Below are 26905 nucleotides of genomic sequence, written 5' to 3' on the forward strand. Positions count from 1 at the left end.
TGTTATTTGTTACCTTCTTGAGAATAGCCAGTCTGACAGGTGTGAGGTGGTATCTCAGTGTGGTTTTAATTTGATTAGTGATGCTGAGCATCTTTTCTCACGTCTGTTGGCCATCTGTACGTCTTCTCTGGAAAAATGTCTATTCAGGTACTCTGCCAATTTTTTACTCAGGTTGTTTTTTGATGTTGAGCTGTTTAAGTTCTTTGTGTATTTTGGATATTAACTTCCTATCAAATAAATCATTTTCAAATATGTTCTCCCATTCAGTAGTCTACCTTTTCATTTTGTTGATAGTTTCCTTTGCTCTTCAAAGACTTTTTAGTTTGATATAGTCCCACTTGTTTATCTTTGCTGTTGTTTTCCTTGCCTGAGCACACAGACCCAAAAGAATATTGTTAAGAACGATGCCAAAGAACATATTGCCTATGTTTTCTTCTAGGAGTTTTATGCTTTCAGGTCTCACATTTAAGTCTTTAATCCATTTTGAGTTTATTTTTGTACAGGGTATAAGAAAGTGATCCAGTTTCATTCTTTTGCCTATAGATGTATAGTTCTCCCAACACCATTTACTGAAGAGACTGTCTTTTCCCCATTGTATATTCTTGGCTCCCTTCTCATAAATTAATTGACCATATAAGCGTGGGTTCATTTCTGGACTCTCTATTCTGATGCATTGATCTATGTGTCTGTTTTTGTGTCAGTACCATATAGTTTTGATTACTATAGACTTATAGTATAGTTTGAAATCAGGGAATATGGTACCTCCAGCTTTATTCTTCTTTTTTAAGATTGCTTTAGCTATTTGGGGTTTGGTTTTATGTGTGTGTGGTTCTATACAAACTTTAGATTTATCTGTTCCAGTTCTGTAAAAAATGTCATTGGAATTTTGATAGGGACTGCACTGAATGTGTAGATTGCTTTAGGTAGTAGGGCCATTCTAACAATATTTATTCTTCTAATCCATGAGCATGGTACATCTTTCCATTTATTTGTGTCATCTTCATCTTCAATTTCTTTCATAAACATCTTAATAGTTTTCAGAGTATACGTGTTTCACCTTTTTGGTTAAACTTACTCCTAGGTATTTTATACTTTTTGATGCAGTTGTAAATGGGACTGAAGTCTTAATTTATCCTTCTGATAGTTCATCATTAATATACAAAAAAGCAACAGATTTCTGTATATTGATTTTGTAGCCTCCAACTTTACTGAATTAATTAGTTTTAATAGTGTTTTTTGGTGGAGGCTTTAATTTTCTATATATAGTAACATACCATCTGCAAATAGTGAGTTACTTCTTCCTTTCCAATTTGGATGCCTTTCATCTCTTTTCCTTGTCTGACTGCAATGCCTAGGACTTCTAATATCATGTTGAATAAAAGTGGTGAGAATGGGCATCCTTGTCTTGTTCCTGATCTTAGAAGAAAAGCTTTCAGCTTTTCACAGTTGAGTATTATGCTAGCTGTGGGTTTGTAATATATGACCTTTATTATATTGAGGTATGTTCCTTCTACACCTACTTTCTTGAGAGTTCTTATCATAAATGAATGTTGAATTTTGTCAAATGATTTCCCTGCATCTATTGAGATGAACATATGATTCTTTATCATTTTTAAATGTGGTGTATAATACTAATTGATTTGCAGATATTGACCCATCCTTTTATCCCTGGAATAAGTTCCACGTAATCATAGTATATGATCCTTTTATTGTATCATTGAATTCGGATTAATAATATTTTGTTGAGGACTTTTGCATGTATGTTCATCAGGGATATTGGCCTATAATTTTCTGTTTGTTGCATCTCCATCTGGTTTTGTATCAGTGTAATGCTGGCCTTGCAGAATGAGCTTGGAAGTGTAGGAAGACTTTCTCTTCAATTTTTTGGGAACAGTTTGAGAAGGACAGGTATTAACTCTTCTTTAAATGTTTGGTAGAATTCCTGGACTTTTTTTTTTTTTTTGAAGTTTTTTGATTACTGATTCAGTTTCATTACTAGTGATTAGTCTGTTCAGAATTCCTATTTCTTCCTGATTCACCCTTAGAAAATTGAAATCTTCTAGGAATGTATCCATTTCTCCTAGGTTTTCCAAACTGTTGGCATAAAGTTGTTCATAGCAGTTTCTTATGATCCTTTGTATTTCTGTGGTGTCTGTTGTAACCTCTTTTGTTTCTCATTTTATTTATTTGGGCCCTTTCTTCTTTTCTTGATAAGTCTGGCTAAAGGTTTATCAAGTTGGTTATCTTCTCACAGAACCTTCTCTTAGTATCATTAATCTTTTCTATTGTGCTTTTAGCCTCTATTTCATTTACTTCTGCTCTGATCTTTATAATTCCCTTCTTTCTACTAATTTTGGGCTATATTTGTTCTTCTTTTTCTAGTACTATAGGTGCAAGGTTACATTGTTTATTTGAGATTTTCCTTGTATCATGAGGTAGGCCTGTATCGTGATGAATTTCCCCTTTAGAACTGCTTTTCCTGTGTCCCACAGATTTTGGAATGTTGTGTTTATATTTTCATTTCTCGAAAGGTATTTTTTAAATTACCTCTTTCATTTCTTCATTGACCTACTGGTTGTCCAAAAGCATGTTCTTTAGCCACCACGTTTGTGGTTTTTTCCACTTTTCTTCTTGTGCTTGATTTCTAGTTTCATACCATTGTGGTATTAAAATGATGCTTGATATAACTTCAATTTTCTTAAAGTTATTGAGATTTGTTTTGTGACCTAACATGTGATCTACTCTGGAGAATGTTCCATATGGACTTAAAAAGAATCTATATTCTGCTGTTTTGGGTGAAATATTCTTTATATATTTATTAAGTCCATCTGATCTAATGTATCATTTAAGGCCAATGTTGTATGATTGATTTTCTATATGGATGACATACCTAGTCATGTAAATGAAGTGTTACAGACCCCTACTATTACTGCATTACTGTCAATATCTCCCTTTATGTCTGCTTTATGTATTTAGGTGCTCCTATGTTCGGTGCATATTTACAGGTATTACGTCCTCTTGATGAATTGGTTCCTTTATCATTATGTAATGACCTTCTTTGCCTCTTGCTACAGTCTTTGTTTTAAAGGCTATTCTGAAATTGATAAATCATTCGCCAGACTCATCAAAAAAAAGAGGGAGAGGACTCAAATCAATGAAATTAGAAATGAAAAAGGAGAAGCTACAACAGACACTGCAGAAATACAAAGCATCCTAAGAGACTACTATAAGAAACTCTATGCCAATAAAATGGACAACCTGGAAGAAACGGACAAATTCTTAGAAAGGTATAGCCTTCCAAGACTGAACCAGGAAGAAATAGAAAATATGAACAGACAAATCAGAAGTATTGAAATTGAAACTGTGATTAAAAATCTTCCAGCAAACAAAAGTCCAGGACCAGATGGCTTCACAAGTCAATTCTATCAAACATTTAGAGAAGAGCTAACACCCGTCCTTCTCAAACTCTTCCAAAAATTGTGGAGGAAGGAACACTCCCAAACTCATTCTATGAGCCCTCCATCACCCTGATACCAAAACCAAAGATACTACAAAACAAGAAAATTACAGACCAATATCACTGATGAATATTGATGCAAAAATCCTCAAAAAATACTAGCAAACAGAATCCAACAACACATTAAAAGGATCATACACCATGATCAAGTGGGACTTATCCCAAGGATGCAAGGATTCTTCAATAAACGCAAATCAATCAATGTGATACACCACATTAAAAAGATCATACACCATGATCAAGTGGGACTTACCAAGGATGCAAGGATTCTTCAATAAACGCAAATCAATCAATGTGATACACCACATTAACAAACTGAAGAATAAAAACCATACGATCATCTCAATAGATGCAGAAAAAGCTTTTGACAAAATTCAACACCCATTTATAAAAAAAAATCTCCAGAAAGTGGGCATAGAGGGAACTTACCTTAACATACTAAAGGCCATAGACTACAAACCCACAGCAAACATCATTCTCAATGGAGAAAAACTGAAAGCATTTCCTCTAAGATGAGGAATGAGACAAGGATGTCCACTCTCACCACTATTATTCAACATAGTTTTGGAAGTCCTAGCCACAGCAGTCAGAGAAGACAAAGAAATAAAAGGAATACAAATTGGAAAAGAAGAAGTAAAACTGTCACTGTTTGCAGATGACATGATACTATACATAGAGAACCCTAAAGATGCCACCAGAAAACTACTAGAGCTAATCAATGAATATGGTAAAGCTGCAGGATACAAAATTAATTCACAGAAATCTCTTGCATTCCTATACACTAATGATGAAAAGTCTGAACAAGAAATTAAGGAAACAATCCAATTTACCACTGCAACAAAAAGAATAAAATACCTAGGAATAAACCTACCTAGGGAGACAAAAGACCTGTATGCAGAAAACTATAAGACACAGATGAAAGAAATTAAAGGTGATACCAACAGATGGAGAGATATACCATGTTCTTGGATTCGAAGAATCAATATTGTGAAAATGACTATACTACCAAAAGCAATCTACAGATTCAATGCAATCCCTATCAAATTACCAATGGCATATTTTACGGAACTAGAACAAAATATCTTAAAATTTGTATGGAGACACAAAAGACCCCGAATAGCCAAAGCAGTCTTGAAGGAAAAAAAACAGAGCTGGAGGAATCAGACTCCCTGACTTCAGACTATACTACAAAGCTACAGTAATCAACACAATATGGTACTGGCACAAAAACAGAAATATAGATCAATGGAACAGGATAGAAAGCCCAGAGATAAACCCACATACCTATGGTCAACTAATCTATGACAAAGGAGGCAAGGATATACAATGGAGAAAAGACAGTCTCTTCAATAAGTGGTGCTGGGAAAACTGGACAGCTACATGTAAAAGAATGAAATTAGAACACTCCCTAACACCATACACAAAAATAAACTAAAAATGGATTAGAGACCTAAATGTACATCCGGACACTATAAAGCTCTTAGAGGAAAACATAGGAAGAACACTTTTTTTTTTTTTTTTGTGGTATGCGGGCCTCTCACTGTTGTGGCCTCTCCCGTTGCAGAGCACAGGCTCCGGATGCGCAGGCTCAGAGGCCATGCCTCACGGGCCCAGCCGCTCCATGGCTTGTGGGATCTTCCCGGACTGGGGCATGAACCCATGTCCCCTGCATCAGCAGGCAGACTCTCAACCACTGTGCCACCAGGGAAGCCCAGGAAGAACACTCTTTGACATAAATCACAGCAAGATCTTTTTTTTGATCCACCTCCTAGAGTAATGGAAATAAAAAGAAAAATAAACAAACGCAACCTCATGAAACTTCAAAGCTTTTGCACAGCAAAGGAAACCATAAACAAGACGCAAAAACAACCCTCAGAATGGGAGAACATATTTGCAAACGAATCAACAGACAAAGGATTAATCTCCAAAATATATAAACAGCTCATGCAGCTCAATATTAAAAAAAACAATCAACCCAATCCAAAAATGGGCAGAAGACCTAAATAGACATTTCTCCGAAGAAGACATACAGATGGCCAAGAAGCACATGAAAAGCTGCCCAACATCACTAATTATTAGAGAAATGCAAATCAAAACTACAATGAGGTATCACCTCACACCAGTTAGAATGGGCATCATCAGAAAGTACAAACAACAAATGCTGGAGAGGGTGTGGAGAAAAGAGAACCCTCTTGCACTGTTGGTGGGAATGTAAATTGATACAGCCACTATGGAGAACAGTATGGAGGTTCCTTAAAAAACTAAAAGTAGAATTACCATATGATCCAGCAATCCCACTACTGGGCATATACCCAGAGAAAACCATAATTCAAAAAGGCACAGGCACCCCAATGTTCACTGCAGCAGTATTTACAACAGCCAGGTCATGGAAGCAACCTAAATGCCCATGGACAGATGAATCGATAAAGAGCATGTGGTACATATATACAATGGAATATTACTCAGCCATAAAAAGGAACGAAATTGGGTCACTTGTTGAGACGTGGATGGATCTAGATACTATCATACAGAGTGAAGTAAGTCAGAAAGAGAAAAACAAATATCGTATATTAACGCATATATGTGGAACCTAGAAAAATGGTACAGATGAACTGGTTTGCAGGGCAGAAATTGAGACACAGATATAGAGAACAAACGTATGGATACCAAAGGGGGAAAGCCGCAGGAGGGGTGGCGGTGGGGGTGTGATGAATTGGACTATTGGGATTGACATGTATACACTGATGTGCATAAAACTGATGACTAATAAAAAAAAATAAATAAATAAAAATAAAAATAAAATGTACATGCAAATTTTTAAATGGGATTGAGTTACATCCACCTCTATAACACTTTCTCCTATTATGCTTAATAAACATTAAATTTTTGATTAATGAATAAACCTATAAAAAAGTCTATTTTGTATGATATTAGTATTGCTGCTCCAGTTTTCTTTTTGTTTCCATTTGCATGGAATATATTTTTACATTCCTTCACTTTCAGTCTGTGCAAGACTTTAGATTTGAAGTGAGATCTTGTAGGTGAATCTCTTCCTTTTTAATCCATTCAGCCACCCTTTGTCTTTCAGAACACTTAGTCCATTTACATTTAAAGTAACTATTGATAGGTATGTACTAATTGCCACTTTGTTAATTCCTGGTTGTTTTGTACTTCTTCTCCATTCCTTTCTTCTTCTCATGGTCTCTTCCCTTGGAATTTGATGACTTTCTTTAGTGTTATGGTTGGATTCCTTTGTCCTTATTTTTTGTGTATCTGTTACAGGTTTTTGGTTTGTGGTTACCACGAGGTTCATATGTAACAACTTACCCATTTTAACTTAATAGTTGCTTAAATATGAGTGCATTTAAAAGCACTAAATTTTTACTCCCTATTTTGTTTTTGATGGCATATTTTACATTTATTTTGTGAATCACTTACCTAATTTTATTACTTTTTCAATTTTTTTAATTGAAGATAGTTAATTTACAATGTTGTCTTAGCTTCCAGTGTACAGCAAAGTGATTCGGTTATACATATATATATAAGATATGTGTATATATATATATATATATGTATATAGTTTCTCATATTCTTTTCCATTATAATTACACAATATTGAATAGAGTTCACTGTGATGTACAGTAGGTCCTTGCTGTTTATTTTATACACAGTAGCTTCCAGCTGCCAATCCCAAACCCCTAATTTATCCCTCCTGCTTTCCCGTTTGGTGACCATAAGTTTGTTTTCTCTGTCTGTGAGTCTGTTTCTGTTTTGTAAATAAGTTCACTTGTATCATATTTTAGATTCCACATATAAGTGATACCATGTGATATTTGTCTTCTTCTGTCTGACTTCACTTAGTATGATAATCTCTAGGTCCATCCATGTTGCTGCAAATGGCATGCTGTTGCAAATGGCATTATTTCATTCCTTGTATATATACACATCTTCTTTATCCGTTCATCTGCCAATGGACACTTAGGTTGCTTCCATGTCCTGGCTGTTGTAAATAGTGCTGCTATGAACATTGCGGGGGCGGGGGGGGGGCGGTATGTGTCTTTTTGAATTAGAGTTATCTCCTGATATATGCCCAGGAGTGGGATAGCTGGGTCATATGGTAACTCCATTTTTAGTATTTAAGGACACCTCCATACTGCTTTCCATAGTGGCTGCACCAATTTACATTCCTGCCAACAGTGTAAGAAGGTCCCTTTTCCTCCGCATCCTCTCCAGCATTTATTATTTGTAGACCTTTTAATGATGGCCACTCTGACCAGTGTGAGGTAATACCTCACTGTAGTTTTGATTTGCATTTCTCTAATAATTAGCGATGTTGAGCATCTTTTCATGTGCTTATTGGCCATCTGTATGTCTCTGGAGAAATGTCTATTTATGTCATCTGCCCATTTTTTGATTGTTGCCTTTTTGTTACTGAGTTTTATGAGCTGTTTCTATATTTTTAAAATTAAGGCCTTGCTGATTACATTGTTTGCAAATATTTTCTCCCCATCTATAGGTTGTCTTTTCATTTTGTTTATGGTTTCCTTAGCTGTGCAAAAGCTTCTGAGTTTGATTAGGTCCCATTTGATTATTTTTTATTTTATCTATTGCCTTGGGAGGCTGACCTAAGAAAACACTGCTATGATTTATGTCAGATATGTTTTGCCTATGTTCTCTTCTAGGCATTTTATGGTGTCATTTTCTTATATTTAAATCTTTAAGCCATTGTGAGTTTACTTTTGTGTATGGTGTGAGGGGGTATTCTAACTTCACTGATTTACCTGCAGTTGTCCAACTTTCCCAACACCAGTTGCTGAAGAGACTGTCTTTTCTCCACTGTATATTCTTGCCTCCTTTATCAAAGATTAACTGACTGTGGGTGTGTGAGGTTTATTTCTGGGCTCTCTATTCTGTTCCATTGATCCATATGTCCTTTTTTGTGCCATTACCACACTGTTTTGATTACTGTAGCTTTGTAGTATTGCCTGAAGTCTGGGAGGGTTATGGCTCCAGCTTTGTTCTTTTTCCTCAAGATTGCTTTGGCAATTCTGGGTCTTTTATGGTTCCACATATATTTTAGGACTATTTGTTCTAGTTCTGTGAAAAATGTCACGGGTAAGTTGATAGAGATAGCATTAAATCTGTAGACTGCTTTGGGTAGTATAGGCATTTTAACAATATTAATTCTTCCAATCCAAGAGCATGGGATACCTTCCCATTTTTTGGATCACCTTCAATTTCCTTTATCAAAATTTTATAGTTCTCATAAAATAAGTCGTTCATTTCCTTGGTCAGGTTTATCTGTAAGTATTTTATTTTTTTGGATACAGTTTTTTTTTTGGATACAATTTTAAAAGGGTTTTTTTTTTTACCTTCGCTTTCTGATATTTCATTGTTAGTGTAAAGAAACGTAGCAGGTTTCTGTATGTTAATCTTGTACCTTGCTACCTTGCTGAATTTGTTTATCAGTTCTAGTAGTTTGTGTGTGAAGTCTTTAGGGTTTTCTATATATAGTATTGTGTCATCTGCATATAATGACAATTTTACCTCTTCCCTCCCAATTTGAATAACTTTTATTTCTTTTTCTTGTCTGATTGCTTTGACTAGGACTTCCAGTACTGTGTTGAATAGAAGTGGTGACAGTGGGCATCCTTATCTTGTTCCAGGTTTTGGCAGGAAGGCTTTCAGCTTTTCACCATTGAGTATTATGTTGGCTGTGGGTTTGTCATAAATAGCTTTTATTATGTTGAAATATGTTCCTTCTATACCCACTTTGGTAAGAGTTCTTATCATGAATGGGTATTGAATTTTATCAAATGCTTTTTCTGCACCTATTGAGATGATCCTGTGGTTTTTGTCTACTCTTTTGTTGATGTGGTGTATCACATTGATTGATTTGCATATGCTGAACCATCCTTGTGACCCTGGGATGAATCCAGCATGGTTGTGTTGTATCACCTTTTTTATGTGTTGGTGGATTCGGCTTGCTAATATTTTATTGAGGATATCTGCATCTATATTCATCAAAGATATTGGCCTGTAATTTTCTTTTTGGTACTGTCTTTGGTTTTGGTATCGGGGTGATAATGGCTTCATAGAATGACTTTGGGAGTGTTGCCTCCTCTATTTTGGAATAGTTTGAGAAAAATCGATATAAGTTCTTCTTTGTATGTCTGGTAGATTCCCCATTGAAGGCATCCAGTCCTGGACTTTTGTTTTCAGGGTTTTTGTTTTTTGGGGGGTTTTTTTGGCTTATTACAGATTCTATTTCACTTCTAGTGATCGGGGTTTTCAAATTATCTACTTCTTCTTGATTCAGTTTTGGTGGGCTGTATGTTTCTAGAAACTGTCCATTTCTTCTAGGTGGTCTAATATGTTAGCATATAATTGTTCACAGCATTACCTGATGGGTTTTTTTTGGTATTTCTGCAGTATTGGTTATTTCTCCTCCTTCATTTCTTATATTATTTATTTGGGTCCTCTCTCTTTTCTTCTTGGTGAGCCTGGCAAGAGGTCTATTGATTTTGTTTACCCTTTCAGAAAACCAGCTCTTGGTTTTATTATTTTTCTATTTTTTTTAAATCTCTATTTTATTTATTTCCTCTCTGATCTTTATTATTTCCTTCCTTTTGACTTTAGGTTTTGTTTTTGTTCTTCTTTTTCTAATTCTATTAGGGGGTAGGTTAGGTTGTTTATTTGAGATTTTTCTTGTTTTCTGAGGAAGGCCTGTATCACTATGAACTTCCCTCTAAGACCTGCTTTTGCTGCATCCCAAGAATTTCACATGGTTGTGTTTTCATTTTCATTTGTCTCAAGGTATTTTTAAATTTCCTCTTTGATTTCATCATTGACCCAGTGTTTTTTTAGTAGCATGTTATTTAGTCTCCACATAATCGTTTTTTTTTCTCATTTCTCTTTCTGTGGTTGATTTCTAGTTTCATGCCATTGTGATCAGAAAAGATGCTTGAAATAATTTCTATTCTCTTAAATTTGTTGAGGCTTGTTTTGCGTCCTAGTATGTGGTCTATCTTAGAGAATGTTACATGTGCAATTGAAAAGTTTGTATTTTAAGTCTTTTTTTTTTTGGATGAAATGTCCTGAAAATGTCAATTAAGTCTAACTATTCTATTGTGTCAATTAGGATCTCTGTTGCCTTATTGATTTTCTGTCTGGAAGACTTGTCCATTGATATGAATGGGCTGTTAAAGTCTCCTACTATTATTATATTCCTGTCAATTTCTCCCTTTATGTCTGTTAGTATTTATGTATTTAGGTGCTCCTATATTGGGTGCATATATGTTAACGAGTGTAATAACTTCTTCTTGTATTTATCTTTTTATCATTATATAGTATCTTTATGACCTTTAAATTTTGTCTGATATAAGTATCGTTACCTCTCCTTTCTTGTCATTCTGTTTGCATGAAATATCTTTTTCCATCCTCTCACTTTCAATCTATGTGCGTCCTTCACCCTAAACTGGGTCTTTTGTAGGCAGCATACTGTAGGCTCTTGTTTTATTATCCAGTCTGACACTCTGTCTTTTGACTGGAATATTTAGTTCACTAACATTTAAAGTAATTATTGATTGTTATGTATTTATTGCCATTTTAAAACTTATTTTCCAGTTGATTTTGTATTTCTTCTTTGTTCCTCTTGTTTTCTTTTTGTTTTTCCTTTTGTGGTTTGATGGTTTTCTTTTGTATTATACTTGAGTTCTCTTCTGTTTGGTTTTTATGAATCTACTGTATGCTTTTGATTTGTTGTTACCCCTGCTTTTCAAGTATGTTAACCCACTACTACATATACTTGCTTTAGATGATAGTCATATAGGCTTAAACACATTCTTGAAAAAAAAATCTACATTTTCTTACTCCCCTCCCAACACCTTACGATTCTGATGTCCTCTTTTACATCTTCATGTTTATCCTTCTGCTGTTCATTGTAGTTATCATCACTTTCACACACACTAAAAAATTTTAATCTATGTACTGGCTTATTTAAGTGATTTACTTTCCAATTGTGATTTACTTTCCAATTGTGATTTTCTCTTCCCTATAGATTCTTGCTTCTTTTCTATTTGGGAAGTTTTCTGCCATAATTTTTTCAAATAAACTTTTGATCCCCTTTTCTCTTTCTTCTCCTTCTGGGATCTGTATTATGCATAGGTCAGGATGCTTTATATTACCCCATAGGTCTCACACATTGCTTTCATTTTTTTCCATGTCTTTCTGTCTGCTGTTCTGATTGGGTGATTTCCATTATTCTATCTTTCAGATCACTTATTCATTTTTCTGCATTATTTAGTTTGCTATTTATTGCCTTTAGTTCAGCTTTCATCTTGGCAAATGAATTTTCTAATTTTAACTGGCTCCTCTTTATAGTTTCTAGTACCTTGTTACAGTGATCTACATTTCTATTGATAGCCTTTCTTAATTCCTTCAGTATGTTTATTACCTCCTTTTTGAACTTGGGGTCTGGTAGATTGGAGAGGTCTGTCTCATTGTTTATTCTTTCAGGGGATTTCTCTTGTTCTTTTAATTGGGAGTGGTTCCTCTGCTTCTTCATTAACCTTATATTTCTCTTACTCTATAAATTTAGGAGAAATAGTTACATACTGTTGTCTTGAAGGGCTGTTTTTATATGGGAGCATCCCTGTGTGGCCTGCGTGAGTCTAATGTTTTTGGTACAAGGGCTTTTTTTTTAGTATGGGTGTCTGCCACGTCTTTCCTCAGGGCGTGCTGGCTGTTATCCCCTTGATACAGGGTGTGATTGGTGTTGTAGTGACCAGAGCCTGCACTGGATGTTGAGCGGGGCCTCCTCTTTGCTCTGTGGTTGCCAAAGCCCTGTCAGGAACAGGGCCTCTCCCCAGTTGTTGGAGTAGAAGCCCCTAGATCTGTCTGTGAGCTGCAGTGTGGGGTAGGTGGGACTGGAGCACTTCCACTGGGAGAGGAGTCACTGAGTATTCCTCCGCAGGAGCTGTCCACCAGGAAGTACGCTCTGTGGTGTTGTCCATCACCCACTGTGCATGCTCACAAAGTACACTGTTGCTGACACTGCCTTCAGGCCCACCTCAGCTGTGGGAATGTAGGACCAGATGTCCTCAGGCACTGTGCTCACAAAGTCACCAGCACAGATCCACTGGAACAGATCTACTTATGTCAGGCACTGGGACCCACCATAGTCACAAGTAGTTGTGCACCTGGACCCACCATGGGAGCTACAGTATCAGTGCAGACCCTGGCCCTGGCTCCATGAGTGCCTGCCCACAAAGCCCACAGCTGCTAACTCCAGACCCACCCCAACTACAGGAGCACCAGTAATCTGCTCTGATGTCCTGCTAACAATGAGCTTACAAAGGCACCTCAGCGTAAATCCACTTAAGTTGCAAAGCTGCCAGACATGGCTCAGATTTCAGCCCTGCTTCCAAAGTCATGTGGCCCCTGGGGACCTGCTCAGATTTCAGTCCCGCTTCCGTCTGTGGGCAACCCTCCCGCAATTGCACACTCCCAGAGCTCATAGAGGCAGAGCCATACCCACTGCAAGCACGCTGAGAATGAGGCTCCTATTGTGGGGCCCCACCTCTCCCTTTGCATGCATGTTAACCATGGGGCTTCTAAAGTGGACCTGGGCTCTGTCCTACATACACTCCCAGTTGTGGCCTGGCCAACGCTCCAGCCCCTTCAGGCTATCTCCGTGCAGCCAACCCCAGTCCTCTCCCCAGGTCTGTCCTCTGAAGCCCAAGTTTCAGCACCCAGTCTCCACGTGCACCGCCAGATACATGTCTCCAGCTGGGGAGTACAGTGAGGTGGCCAGGATTGTCTGTGTTGGTCTCTCTCTGTTCTGCCTGCCGCAAGCCAGCTGCCGTACTCTCCTCTGAGCCTTTGAAGCTCTAACCTTGCCAGTTAGAGTACTCTTGGTTGTAAGTTTTTTTCTTTCAGCACTTTGAATATATCATGCCAGTCCCTTCTGGCCTGTAAAGTTTCTGCTTAAAAATCAGCTGACAACCTTATGGGAGATTCCTTTTTACGTAACTAGCTCCTGTGTGTGTATGTGTGTGCATGCACGTGTCGATGCTTTTAAGATTCTCTTTATGTTTAACTTTTAACATTTAATTATATTGTGTCTTTATGTGGGCCTCTTTGGATTCATCTTGTTTGCAACTCCTTCTGGGCTTCCTGGACTTGCATGCCTGTTTCCTTCACCAGGTTATGGAAGTTTTCAGTCATTATTTCTTCAAATAGGTTTTCTGTCCCTTTCTCTGTCTCCTCCTTCCAGGACCCCTATAATGCCAATGATAGTATGCTTGATGTTATCTCAAGGATTCCTTAAACTATCCTCATTTTTTAAAATCCTTTGTTCTTTTTGCTGTTTTGATTGGATAATTTCTACTACCCTGTCTTCCAGATTGCTGATCCGTTCTTTTACATTCTCTAATCTGCTTTTGGTTCCCTCTAGTGCATTTTTCATTTCAGTTATTGTATTCTTCAGTTCTGACTGGATCTTTATATTTTCTATCACTTTGAACTCTTACTGAGTTCATCCACTCTTGTCCCAAGTTTGGAGACTCTTTATGACTATTACTTTGAACTCTTTATCTGGTAAATTGCTTTTCTCTGCTTCATATAGTTTTCTTTCCCTGAGGTTTGGTCTTAGCTTTCATTTGGAAGATATTCCTTTGTCTCTTCTGTGTTTGCCTAACTCTGTGTTTGTTTCTATGTATGAGGTATATCAGCTACATCTTCAACCAAGTGCTCTGGGGGTATCCCCTGTGTGGGTGTGCCCTCCTGTTTTGGTTGGACCACAATTACTGCAGGCACACTGGTAGGTGGGATTGGTCCCCAGGCCAGCTGACTGTAAAGCCTGGCCATGACTGCTGTGGGCAGGCACAGCTTATCTTTAATTAATTCAATATTTCAATCACATACAAATACACCATTTTTAAGCATAGTGAAAATTACATAATTATTGCAAGAACAAATTCTAAATCTTCATTAACTAGAATGAATACACTAGGCCAATACAGCAGTCACTAGCCACACATAGCCACTGAGCACCTGAATTGTGGCTAGTTCAAATTGAGATGTACTCAAAGCATGAAATACACACTGGATTTCAAAGGCTCAATTTTTTAAAAACGTGAATGTAATGATAATATTTTTGACAAACTGAGATAAACAGAATATATTAATTTTGTTTCTTTTTACTTTTTTAATGTGACTGCTAGAAAATTTTATACATAGGTGACTCATATTTCTATTGGACAGAGCTACACTACAATATCTCGAGACTACCTCTTCCAATATGAAGAGAGTCAGAAATAAAAATATAAACCAGTTATAAAATAATGATTATTTCTCTTAAATATCCGGTGCTAGAGGTATCTTAAGGCTAATATATACACACACACACATATATATATATATATATTTTTTTTTTTTTTTTTTTTTTTTTTTTTTTTTTGCAGTACGCGTGCCTCTCACTGTTGTGGCCTCTCCCATTGCGGAGCACAGGCTCCAGACGCGCAGGCTCAGTGGCCATGGCTCATGGGCCCAGCCGCTCCGCGGCATGTGGGATCTTCCCAGACCGGGACACGAACCTGTGTCCCCTGCATCAGCAGGCGGACTCTCAACCACTGCGCCACCAGGGAAGCCCACTAATATATTTTTAAGCCTTTTTTTCCCCACTAACCACTGCCACTAATTTTCTGAACCAGAAACCAGAGTTTCCTCTTATTAATATAATATATAGCATCCTAACTATTCTAGTGGAGTGGGTAGAATTATTTCAACAACACAAATCACAACAGAGGTGGTTAAAAGTAAAGAAATAATTAAGAAAGCAATTTATGTCACAGAGATAAAAACAAAAACCAAGGGTGGGCAGGTAAAGTGTGAGAATAGTTTGGAAAGGGCTGTGGATTGGGGGTTGAACACAAATCTTCCCCGAGCTTTGTGGTATGTAATCCTGGGACTTCAAGAAAATAACTTTTCCATATAGCGAGATTACTGAGAAGAATATGATACAAAGCAACAGGGTTTTTTATTTTCCAAAGGATCTCAACATGAAGTTACGGCCACTGCAGGCATCAATTTTTACAAAGCTCCCCATCAGAGTCAACTCCAAATGTGTCAGTGCAGGCCACAGCTCTGCAGTATTTCCACTAAGCAGTAGCTTGAAGAGCCAGCCCATTAACGGTACAGCTCCCAGTAAGACCTTCTTATCACTGTTGTGTCTCTGTCACCATAAACTTTTAAACAGTAGGTCTGAGCCAATTCAATTAACTCTGTGATAATTCTACCAAGACAACAGATTAACATTTGAGTTAGGATCATCTTTTCCTCATAAGGAAAATGGTGCTTTTAAAAATATAACATATATTCAAACCTATAAATATACATATATAATTGAATAGAGGATCTAAAACTAACTTGAACAATATCACATAGCTCATCTAAATATTTCAAAAGGAAAACATATAAAATGCAGCCTTTACTTTTCTCACATACTATGAATAAGCTAAATATTTTACTCTGTGTTGGCTTAATACTTTTAATTGTTTTTCAAATGTTCTTATGTTCTCTAAGATTTCCCTGAATGTTTCCTTTTCACTCTTATATTATTTGAGCAGGAGGGAAAGGAGCAAGTGATTCTTTGACCTCTAAACAGAAAAGACCTTATGTTTTAGTGACTATACTGATCTTTTCCTATGCTTATATAACCATCATTCTGTCTTTGCATCTAATAATGTCATGTTGTTTAACAACTGTACTTTTAAATTTAATACATTTTAATACTTGATAAAAGAAACATCACCTTTACTCTTCTTTTTAAAAATGTTGCCTGGTACCATTCATTTATCCTTCCATATGAATTTTAGAACCATTCTGTAAAGTTCTCAAAATATAACAGTCAACAAATTATGTGGATAACCATTTGGAAAAAAACAAATATAGATTCCTACCAAATTCCTTATAACAAAATAATTTTCAGATCAAATATATTAAGAAGAAATTATAAAGTATTAGAAGAAATCTTGGCTTAGTAAGGATTTATAGTATGACAACAAAGATAAAAACCTTAAAGAAAAAACTAAGAGAATTAAGCCATTCTAAACAATTGTTTATAAAACAATTGTATTTCCATAAAAATTACTAAGCCGAATTAAGGTAAACTGGGCAAACACATACAATTGCAACGAAACAGCAAAGAGTTAATATATTTAATGTTGGAAGAGCTCTTTCAAAATAGTAAAGTATAAATAACCTTAAAAAAATGAGCAAAGGGCTTCCCTGGTGGCGCAGTGGTTGAGAGTCCGCCTGCCAATGCAGGGGACACAGGTTCATGCCCCAGTCCGGAAGATCCCACATGCCACGGAGCAGCTGGGCCCGTGAGCCATGGCCGCTGAGCCTGCGCGTCCGGAGCCTGTGTTCCGCAGCGGGAGAGGCCACAACAGTGGGAGGCCCATGTACCGCAAAAAAAAAAAAAAGAGCAAAGAATTTAAATGAAGTTGTGGCTGCCTCTGTTGGAGGACAGGGCTCTAAGTTGATTGTGTAATAGATAATGCACTTTCTCAATGGCTCTACAGTCATTATTAACATGTCTTCCTTCCTCTCCACAAGGACATAAGGTCATTTCTGTCCTTCAAGTTTGAACAGCTAATAAATCAGAGAATCCAAGGGGCATGTTCTATTTCCCAGGAATGATTGACACTTTGGTGCTGAAGTTTTATGGGGCGAGGGGGTAGTTTTTGTTTAGCTTGTGTGGGATTGTGTGGGAGGGGAAGTGTTGATTGTTTTTTTCTTTTCCTTTTTGAGCTGTTGACGCCTGAAGTAGAACAAGTACGTCTTCAGGTAAAGAGAGGGATTTCTCAACCCACTTTCTGTGATGTCAGACTATTGGGGAAAACTTTCAGCTGCTTTCCAGATGTACCTAAATTCAGTGAGATATTTTGGATTAAGAAACCTGAAGTCCTGACAGATCATATACTCCAAGGAAATACATCAGGGACAGATAAGTGGCTGAAAACAATGACGCCTCATTGTGACACATTTTTATAGAACATTTCTACCAGGGGGTACTGACTTGATTTCTCCTACAAGGACCACACTGCCTTTGTGTTTAATGTAATGCAATCTGTGTACCTTCTAATCATACATCTGCAAAAGTTTCTCATTTTTATAAAAAATCATGCCAATAAGCTAGATGTTGAATGTATGTAAGCAGCATTTGGTAACTGTGCTAAGAGGCTACAAAAGTGCATTACTGGTTTAAAAAAAATTTTTTTAGTTCTGATTTGGTTGGATAAGGTTTCATTATGACCTCTTCTGGGTCTCAGGCTCTAATGCTTGATTGAAATAGAAGTTAATATATTGGTTTTTGAAAATCAGTGTATTGTGACTTGAACTGCTATACATTCTTCCACACAATATGTCAGAGTGATAAGTGCTTTGTACATTTAGGCATTTTTATTTTACTGTTGTGAAAGAAAAAAATATTGTTTATAGAAAGCAAATATTCTCTTAATTAACAAAGTTTAAAATATTATCTCTACTTATTATAATTACAACAGATTTTGATAAATAAAATAACCAGAAAAAAAGAGCAAAGAAAAGAACACAAATAATTTACAAAAGAATGGAAATAGCCATAAGTAAATGAAAAAAATGCTCAATCTCATTCATAATCAAAGAAATATAAATTAAAACAAATAATCAGATACCATTTTTTCCACCTATCAGATTGACAAAGACAAGCCTAAAAGTAGGAGAAATTTTTAAAAATAATAAAATAAATAATAGTGCCCAATACTTAGAGTGGGAAGAAATGGACAATATTGAGAAAGTGTGAGGAAATGGACATTCCCAAACACTGCTGGTGAAAGTGTGTATCAATGCACCTTTGAAGAGTACTTTGACAATATATATTAAAATCTTTAAGAATGTACGACTACTCTGATGCAGCAATCTCACTTCTAGGGTCATTTCCTAAGAAAATAAATGGACATATAGTCCTAAATATTTAAATAAGGATGTTCACCCATGCACTACTTGTAAGAGTGAAAAAGTAAAAAAAACTAAATGTTCCGCAAAAAAAGATTGGTTATATAAATTAAGACATTTAATGGTACATTGAACTTCTATACAATCATTATGACTCACATTTGTTGACGTATTTAAAAAGGAAAATTTTTAACTTGTGAAAATTAAATAAAATATTGCATTATAAAGTGCTTAGCATACTGCCTGTCACATTGTAAGCATATAATTTACATTTTCACATTATGTTTTATGGAAAATTTCAAACGTATACAATATGGAAAGAGTAAGATGATGAACCCCTATATATTCATCACCTAGCTTCAACAATTATCAACATTTTGCAATTCTTAGTAATTTTTTAAGTTTGCAACTATTCATCTCTTCCCGTACACACACATACAGAGTTTTTCCTACCAAATGTACATGAATGCAATGTACACGGCATACAAGCACAGAAAAAGTCAGAAGAAATTTACACGCAAACGTTAACCATGGTAAATCTCTAAAGGATGGAATTATGAGTGATTTTATTTAATTCTCATTTCATCTACATTTTCTCATTTTTCTAAAATGAACATGTATTATGTCATTTTAATAGCTGACTAAAAGAAAAAAATCAAGCAAATATATGACTCAAAGAGTGAGAAGTTATTCTGAACTCCACTTTTTTTTTTTTTTGGTCACGTGGCTTGAATCCTCTGTTCAATTATATATGTATATTTATAGGTTTGAATATATGTTATATTTTTAAAAGCACCATTTTCCTTATGAGGAAAAGATGATCCTAACTCAAATGTTAATCTGTTGTCTTGGTAGAATTATCACAGAGTTAATTGAATTGGCTCAGACCTACTGTTTAAAAGTTTATGGTGACAGAGACACAACAGTGATAAGAAGGTCTTACTGGGAGCTGTACCGTTAATGGGCTGGCTCTTCAAGCTACTACTTAGTGGAAATACTGCAGAGCTGTGGCCTGCACTGACACATTTGGAGTTGACTCTGATGGGGAGCTTTGTAAAAATTGATGCCTGCAGTGGCCGTAACTTCATGTTGAGATCCTTTGGAAAATAAAAAACCCTGTTGCTTTGTATCATATTCTTCTCAGTAATCTCGCTATATGGAAAAGTTATTTTCTTGAAGTCCCAGGATTACATACCACAAAGCCCAGGGAGGATTTGTGTTCATGACACAGACAAAAGTGGAACCAAGGCAAGAGCCAGAAACAGCCAGAATAAGTAAGCCAGAGCCAGAAAGAAATGGAAAAGGAGACAGAGAGAGCAGAGGTAGAAAGAGAAAAGAAAGAGGGAGAGACCAAGATTAGGAGAGTGAAACAAATGTGAGTGTGGAGTGAGCATGAGAATGCAAGACAGTGACAGAGTGAGAGAGCAAGAAAGAGCACGCGTGAGGAGTTAGGAACCGCTGAGGAAGGCAGCAAGCAAGGGAGCAAGAGGGCGTGGGGACGTGGGTGGACATGGTGAGCACAGGCGTACTGCATTAAGCTAGCTCAAATTTAATCAAAACCTCTCTGCCTCTCATTATCCCAAAATGTCTTAAACTTACCTGAATTATCTCTGATTGTTCAGCCAGAGCCTTCCTTTGTGCCTCCAGAGAAGATACCTGTTGCTGATAAATCAAGCGCTGCTTCTCCCAGTCCAGTGATTTCTGATGAAATTCCTGAAGAAGCAATTAAGGTACTTAACTTCTAAGTGCTTCCCCTTGCTGTCACTACTTTCCAGATTCACTTTTACTTTAAGTTTTCCCCAGGTCCCTGGGTACACATGCACCTTTCTCCACAGCAGGAGCCCCATTACTCACTTAGCTGATAGAACTATAGAGTAATACTAAATTCCTTGCATACTGTGCCTCTGGAGATCTGTCTTTCTAACTTTAACAGCCTCATGGTGAAGAGTATGAAACACAGATGCTTAACACTGGATTCACGGTTTTCAAAGATCTGCTGCCACCTAAGGGTTGCTAATAATTTTTTAGTGATTTTCAGAAAACTGATGCTAAGATAATTGAAAATTTCAAAATATGATTACAGATATCCCTCACTGCCCAAATTCGTGATATCCAAACCCAGGAACTGAACAGATTCAACTAAATTTTCAGATAAATCCCTGGGTAGCCCAATTCTTATCGGTGTCTAAAACTCAGGAACCAAATAGATTCAGTTAACACGATATCCTTTGATATCCAAATTTTTATTATCTCAACAGAACTGCACAGACATGAATAACAGGAAATATCTGTATTAAATTTTAACAGATATCTGTAACCCAAAGCCAAACAGTTCAAAATCAATGATGGATCAATAGTAACTTCAGGTTGCATGATCGAGAAAATGAGCCCAGTATTTATGAAAATGAGGCAAACTAAAGGGAAAGGAAACTCAGTCTTTCATCACTGTCCTCCAGGAGCCTCAACTCCAGAAGTCTCATGCTAGCTTAGGGTAATTACTGTTCACCAGCTGATACTCACTTATTCATTATTTCTACCATATACATGCCAGGTACTGTTCTACATGCTGGGGATACACTATTTAACAAAACAAAAATTCTAGCCCCACTCAATTGGAGGGAGATAGGCAACACACTCATTGTACAGTACATTAGATAGTAATACAGTCACCCCTCAGTATCTGTGGGGGACTAGTTCCAGGCCTCTGCAGATTCTAAAATCCACAGATGCTCACGTCCCTTATATAAAATGGTGTATTATTCGCATATAACCAATGCACATCCTCCCATATACTTGAAATCATTTCTAGCTTACTTATAATACCTAATACAATGTAAATGCTATGTAAGTAGTTGTAAATACAATGTAAATGCTGTGAAAATAGTTGCTTGTGCATGACAGATTCAAGGTTTGCTTTTTGGAACTTTCTGGAATATTTTTCCCCAGAATATTTTAGATCCATGGTTGGTTGAATCCATGGATGTGGAACCCACAGATACAGAAGGCCAACTGTACCTGTTTTGGGGAAAATAGAGCATGAAGTGCTCAGAGTTGGGGGCTGCAATTTTAAAAAGGAGTGGCCACATTGAGTAACATTTAAGTAAACACCAAGGGAGACAGGGATGAAGTTATACTATTCTGGGAAGAGGGAACAGCAAGTACAAGGCCTTGAAGTGGAAGCATCCTGGTATGTTCAAGGATGAGCAAGGAGGTTGGTGTGGCTGGAATAAGTGAGTAAAAGGAAAAAAGGAAGGGAAAGTTCAGAGTTAACAGGCGGTGAGACTACGTAGGTCACTATGATAACTTTGTCTTTTAAGAGAAGCTACTGGAAGGTTTATGTACAGGAGAGGACATGATTTGACTTACATTACAACAGAATCATTCTGGCTATTGTGCTGGGAAAAGAGAAATCAAGGGTGACTCCAAGGTTTTTAGGCTTGAGCAATCTGAGGAATGGAGCTGACATTAACTGAAACAGAAATGGTGCTGGAAGATAGGAGAGAAAAGAATCAGGACCTTTATTTTGGACATGTCAAGTTTGAGACAGCTTTAGACACTGGAGATGTGAAACAGGAGGTTGGAAATTATTCTGTAGCAAAAAGGAGAGGTCAGGACTAGATATACAAATGTGGGAATTATCAACATATACACAATGCTTAAAACTATGAGACAATGATATCACCAAGGGAGTAGACCTAGACAGAAAAAAGAAGAGTACAATGACACAACTGTAAGGTGTTCCAACGCTAAAAGGTTGGGGAACAAAAGAGACTGAGAAAGAGTGGCAAACAGGGTAGGAGAAAACCCAGGAAAGTGCAATTGTTCTCCAAGCCAAATCCAGAAAGAGCTGTAAGGAGGACGGAGACCAGCTGGGTCCAATGCTGCAGACAGGATGGGGAAGATGAGGGCTGGCCACAGGCTTGAGTAATGGGGAAGTCACTGGTGACCTCCATGCAAATAGCTTCTGCAGAGAGAGGGGGCAAAAGCCTTACTGAGTGGGTGTAAGAAAAATGGAAGGAAAGGAACTGGAGACAAGTATAGGTACTTAAAGTAGTTTAGTTATAAAATGAAGGAGAAAAATGGGGCAGTATCCAGAGGATGAAGAGAGAGGTCAAGAAAGGATATTTAAGAGGGGGGAAGTTTGCATGTTGGTGGAAAATACCCAGTAGGGAGGAAAAACCTGATGATTCAGAAGGGAGGAGCATTTCTAGAGTGATGTCGAGGGTAGGGAATAGGGGGAGCATGGACAGTCCCTCCAGCAGGAAGGCGGAGTATATGGGTGCAGTTGCAAATAGGCAGGTAGACACAAGGTTGGAAGTTTGTGAAAATTATCTTCTATTTCCTCAATGAAATAGAAAGAAAGATCATCATCCAAAAGTGAGGATGTGGGGAAAAGTGTTGAAAATTCAAGAAAAGAGAAAGTATGAAACAGTCATTATGGAAAGTAGGAGAGTGAGGGGAAATATAATATGATTCTGGGCAGCATGAGGACCCGCCTGAGGTGAGTGACCATGAATTTAAAATGAGGCCAGTCAGCATGATTATATTTTTCTCCAGCCATGGTCTGCCACGCATGACAGGTAGAAAGTGGGGAGAAAGCTGGATGTAACGAGAGTTACAGTTTTGCCAAGCAAAGGCGATGAAGTAAGAGAGAGCACAGAATTGACGGGGAATATAAGGAGTGTAACCATGGGATGGAAGCTGGGTAAGGACTGGTAACTGAGGACACAAAGTAGAGACGGAGCAGTGACAAGTGGCAGGATCCAAGCACTTTAAGGGACGGGGGGTCAGGTGAGTATCGAGCATCAGGAGCCAGAGGAAGAGAGCTGAAAAGACAGGGATGGTAGTTGGAGAATGTGATGCTTAAAAATGTGATTCTAGGAGGGTTGCAAGTATTGGTAATGATAACACCTAAGGAATGACAATGGGAAAAAGGAGAAGAGACAGATAGGAGATCAAAATATCTGTGGAGGAAAGAACACCAAGGAACTCAAAGACCAGAGTATTATAAGCATCATCCCTGTGGACACTGAAATCCTCAAGAATTACGATAAAAGCAAGGTTGGAGAGAATGACAGTGAACTGGGAGCTGGGGTCTTTGAACAGGGGAGTAACCAGGGATCAGAAGATGACTAACTTTGGCCGTACGTACACTGGTTGGTGGTATATGCTGATGACATGAAAATCAAAGATGGAGTTTCTTGTTGGTGGGAATGTAAATTGATACAGCCACTATGGAGAACAGTATGGAGGTTCCTTAAAAAACTAAAAATAGAATTACCATACGACCCAGCAATCCCACTACTGGGCATATACCCTGAGAAAACCATAATTCAAAAAGAGTCACATACCACAATGTTCATTGCAGCTCTATTTACAATAGCCAGGACATGGAAACCACCTAAGTGTCCATCGACAGATGAATGGATAAAGAAGATGTGGCACATACATACAGCTATAAAAAGGAATGAAACTGAGTTATTTGTAGTGAGGTGGATGGACCTAGAGACCATCATACAGAGTGAAGTAAGTCAGAAAGAGAAAAACAAATACCATATGCTAACACATATATATGGAATCTAAAAAAAAAAAAAAAGGTCAGAAGAACCTAGGGGCAAGACAGGAATAAAGGTGCAGACCTACTAGAGAATGGACTTGAGGATATGGGGAGGGGGAAGGGTAAGCTGGGGCGAAGTGAGACAGTGGCGTGGACATATATACACTACCAAATGTAAAATAGCTAGCTAGTGGGAAGCAGCCGCATAGCACAGGGAGATCAGCTCGGTGCTTTGTGACCACCTAGAGGGGTGGGATAGGGAGGATGGGAGAGAGACGCAAGAGGGAAGAGATATGGGGACATATGTATATGTATAACTGATTCACTTTGTTATAAAGCAGAAACTAACACACCATTGTAAAGCAATTATACTCTAATAAAGATGTTAAAAAAAATAGAGTTTCTGAGGTACAAAGAAAAGACAATGGTCAGGAAGTGGTAATGGGGAATAACAACATGAGGGGTTTTTCAAAAAAAACCCAGATTTCACTGAAGGAGGATGGAGGGAAAGCAGTATCTGATTCTAAGCTCTTCAAATGTATAAAAATATTGAGGGGCTTCCCTGGTGGGGCAGTGGTTGAGAGTCCGCCTGCCGATGCAGGGGACGCGGGTTCGTGCTCCGGTCTCGGAGGATCCCACATGCCACGGAGCAGCTGGGTCCGTGAGCCATGGCCGCTGAGCCTACGCGTCCAGAGCCTGTGCTCCACAATGGGAGAGGCCACAACAGTGAGAGGCACGCATATGCAAAAAAACAAACAAACAAAAAAAACAAAAACAAATGTATAAAAATGTTGAGATGTAAGAAAATATTAAATGCAGAAATTAAAATTCTAGGTAGTAATAATATACTGGCATTTGTGGGTGACAGGTCACTGAGTAGAAAAATTGTAAGTAATCACACAAAGATGTTGAACAATGTTTCTCAAATTAGCATTGGCTAGGGAAGGTAGATAAAATGCAGAGTCCTAGCTCGCATGCGATACAACTGGATCAAAATGTCTGAGAGCCTAAAGAGGGCCCTGGGTAACTCTTAGGTACACTTGAGAACCAAGAGCATAGACAGAGGAGGGGATCCAAGGGGAAAAAAGTGACAGCCTCGTGCTGCTCTTTCATCTACTCTTGGTGGTGTTAACCCACCACTCCCTTAACTCCTCTAGGGAATCAATATATACAGTAATAATGGAGTTACTCAGTCTTAATAAAAACAAAGTCAGCAAAGGGGGAGGTAAGTGACTTACCATATCTAAATGGGAACTGACGATAGACAATCTGATATGCAGAGTACTCTGTACAAAAAAGCTTCAACACTTACTAAGCCCCTACTCTGTTAGGTGATAAATAAGACAAGGACACTGCCCATGGAGGACAGCTAGTAACTGGTAGTCAATGTTCCTCAATATGGCATTTTGGGTTCAATACTCCTTCCTGTGTGGAAAAGTCCCAGCCATGTTTAGTGTCCCTGGTCCCTGTGCCCTACACACCAGTTTCACTCCCAGTCACTCTGACAACCGAAACAATGTCTCCATACATTTCCAATGCCCTCAAAGGATGGTACTGCCCTGTTGAGAGCTACTGATAGCTAGTAACCATCCTGGTGACAGGATGCACAGTGGATCACCCTCCCACCTTTGAAATAGCTCAGTAGTAGTCCTGGAGGTGAGAGAAAATTGGTTTCAGGAAATAGCACTATTAGAAACAGCATTTTCCTACATGAAGGCTGACAATCACTATGAGCAAATCAGTACTATGAACATACCTCTATTTTTCCAGTTAACCTCTCAATTTCAGACCGATCTTCCCTGTGATTTTTGGCATTTCCTCTGAAGTCTCTTACATGTTTTCTCTGTAGCTTTTCATAGCTTCTCTTCAGTCTGTCTAACTGTAGACACAGTTATTTCTAGACTTAAAATTTAAGAATGTGTAAACAGTGCTGATACAACAAATTGGCATTATGAAAGCACGCATAGAGCTAACTAGTATCCCTGAAAATAGACAGCATGTCAGATAAAATAACAACTCAAAACTACATATAAAAAAATAAACACCAGAAAAGAAATATATTGAGTCAAAGAAAAAATAAAGGGAAAATATTTTATAAACAGAAGTTTAATTTTTCTTACAATGTACAATCACCTTGCACTTAGCAGCCCCCAAACCACCCCCACAATAAAAGCAGCAAATAAAAACCCTGTCTCTCTTCTCTAGGCTTGTGGTTCTTGAACCATTCTCCTGCAGAACACTGAGTAGGTAAGCAAGAGACGAGTACTGTGGAATTAAATGAAAATAAAAGCAGTTTTTTCCCAATCTGAAGAATAAACTTGAGTTAGCTGATAGAATTTTCTTACTTTTCTTATCTACCCCAAAATGCTTCTGAAACCTTTGGATCCTCCATTATTTAAAATCTAGTAACTGATTCAACTTAAAAATTAAAACATTTAATACAAGCTTTTCGTATCAGTATTTCATGGTATTACACAAAAATAGCTCTATTTCTTTCAGGTACTCAACCAACAAACACATTTTAGAATCGCTGTTGTAGGTAGTATCAAACATATAAATAGGCAAGATTCTTTACCTGGGTTTAAGAACAGAGAGATAGATTTCCACCCCTGCACCTCCCTTAGTATATATACATCCACTCTATGAAGTAGAAACCGGCTCATTAACAAAATTCTCATGGGTTGAAGAGACAGAATTATACAACACATAACAGAATTAAAATCTTACCTCTTCATGTAGTTTCTTTAACTCCAGCTTATACTCTATGGTCATCTCTTGCTTGACTTTTTCATGTTCTTCAACCTGCTGACGCAACATTCCAACCTAAAAGC

General features: G+C 37.5%; 1 protein-coding gene across 15 annotated transcripts in view; it reads right to left on the bottom strand.

Annotated features, from left to right (window-relative positions):
- The window catches only part of CEP63 (centrosomal protein 63), a 75253-nt gene that overhangs the window by 22493 nt on the left and 25855 nt on the right, over positions 1–26905 (bottom strand). For all 15 annotated transcript variants that reach the window (XM_060099662.1, XM_060099653.1, XM_060099655.1 and 12 more), the window contains 3 exons: positions 26802–26897; positions 25831–25953; positions 20117–20230 (listed from right to left, as the gene is read on the bottom strand). In XM_060099662.1, the coding sequence (XP_059955645.1) occupies positions 20117–20230; positions 25831–25953; positions 26802–26897 (333 nt within the window). The remainder of the gene's footprint in view (positions 1–20116; positions 20231–25830; positions 25954–26801; positions 26898–26905) is intronic.

This window comes from Mesoplodon densirostris, chromosome 5 (genome assembly GCF_025265405.1).
Source record: "Mesoplodon densirostris isolate mMesDen1 chromosome 5, mMesDen1 primary haplotype, whole genome shotgun sequence".
NCBI classification, from domain to species: Eukaryota; Metazoa; Chordata; class Mammalia; order Artiodactyla; family Ziphiidae; genus Mesoplodon; species Mesoplodon densirostris.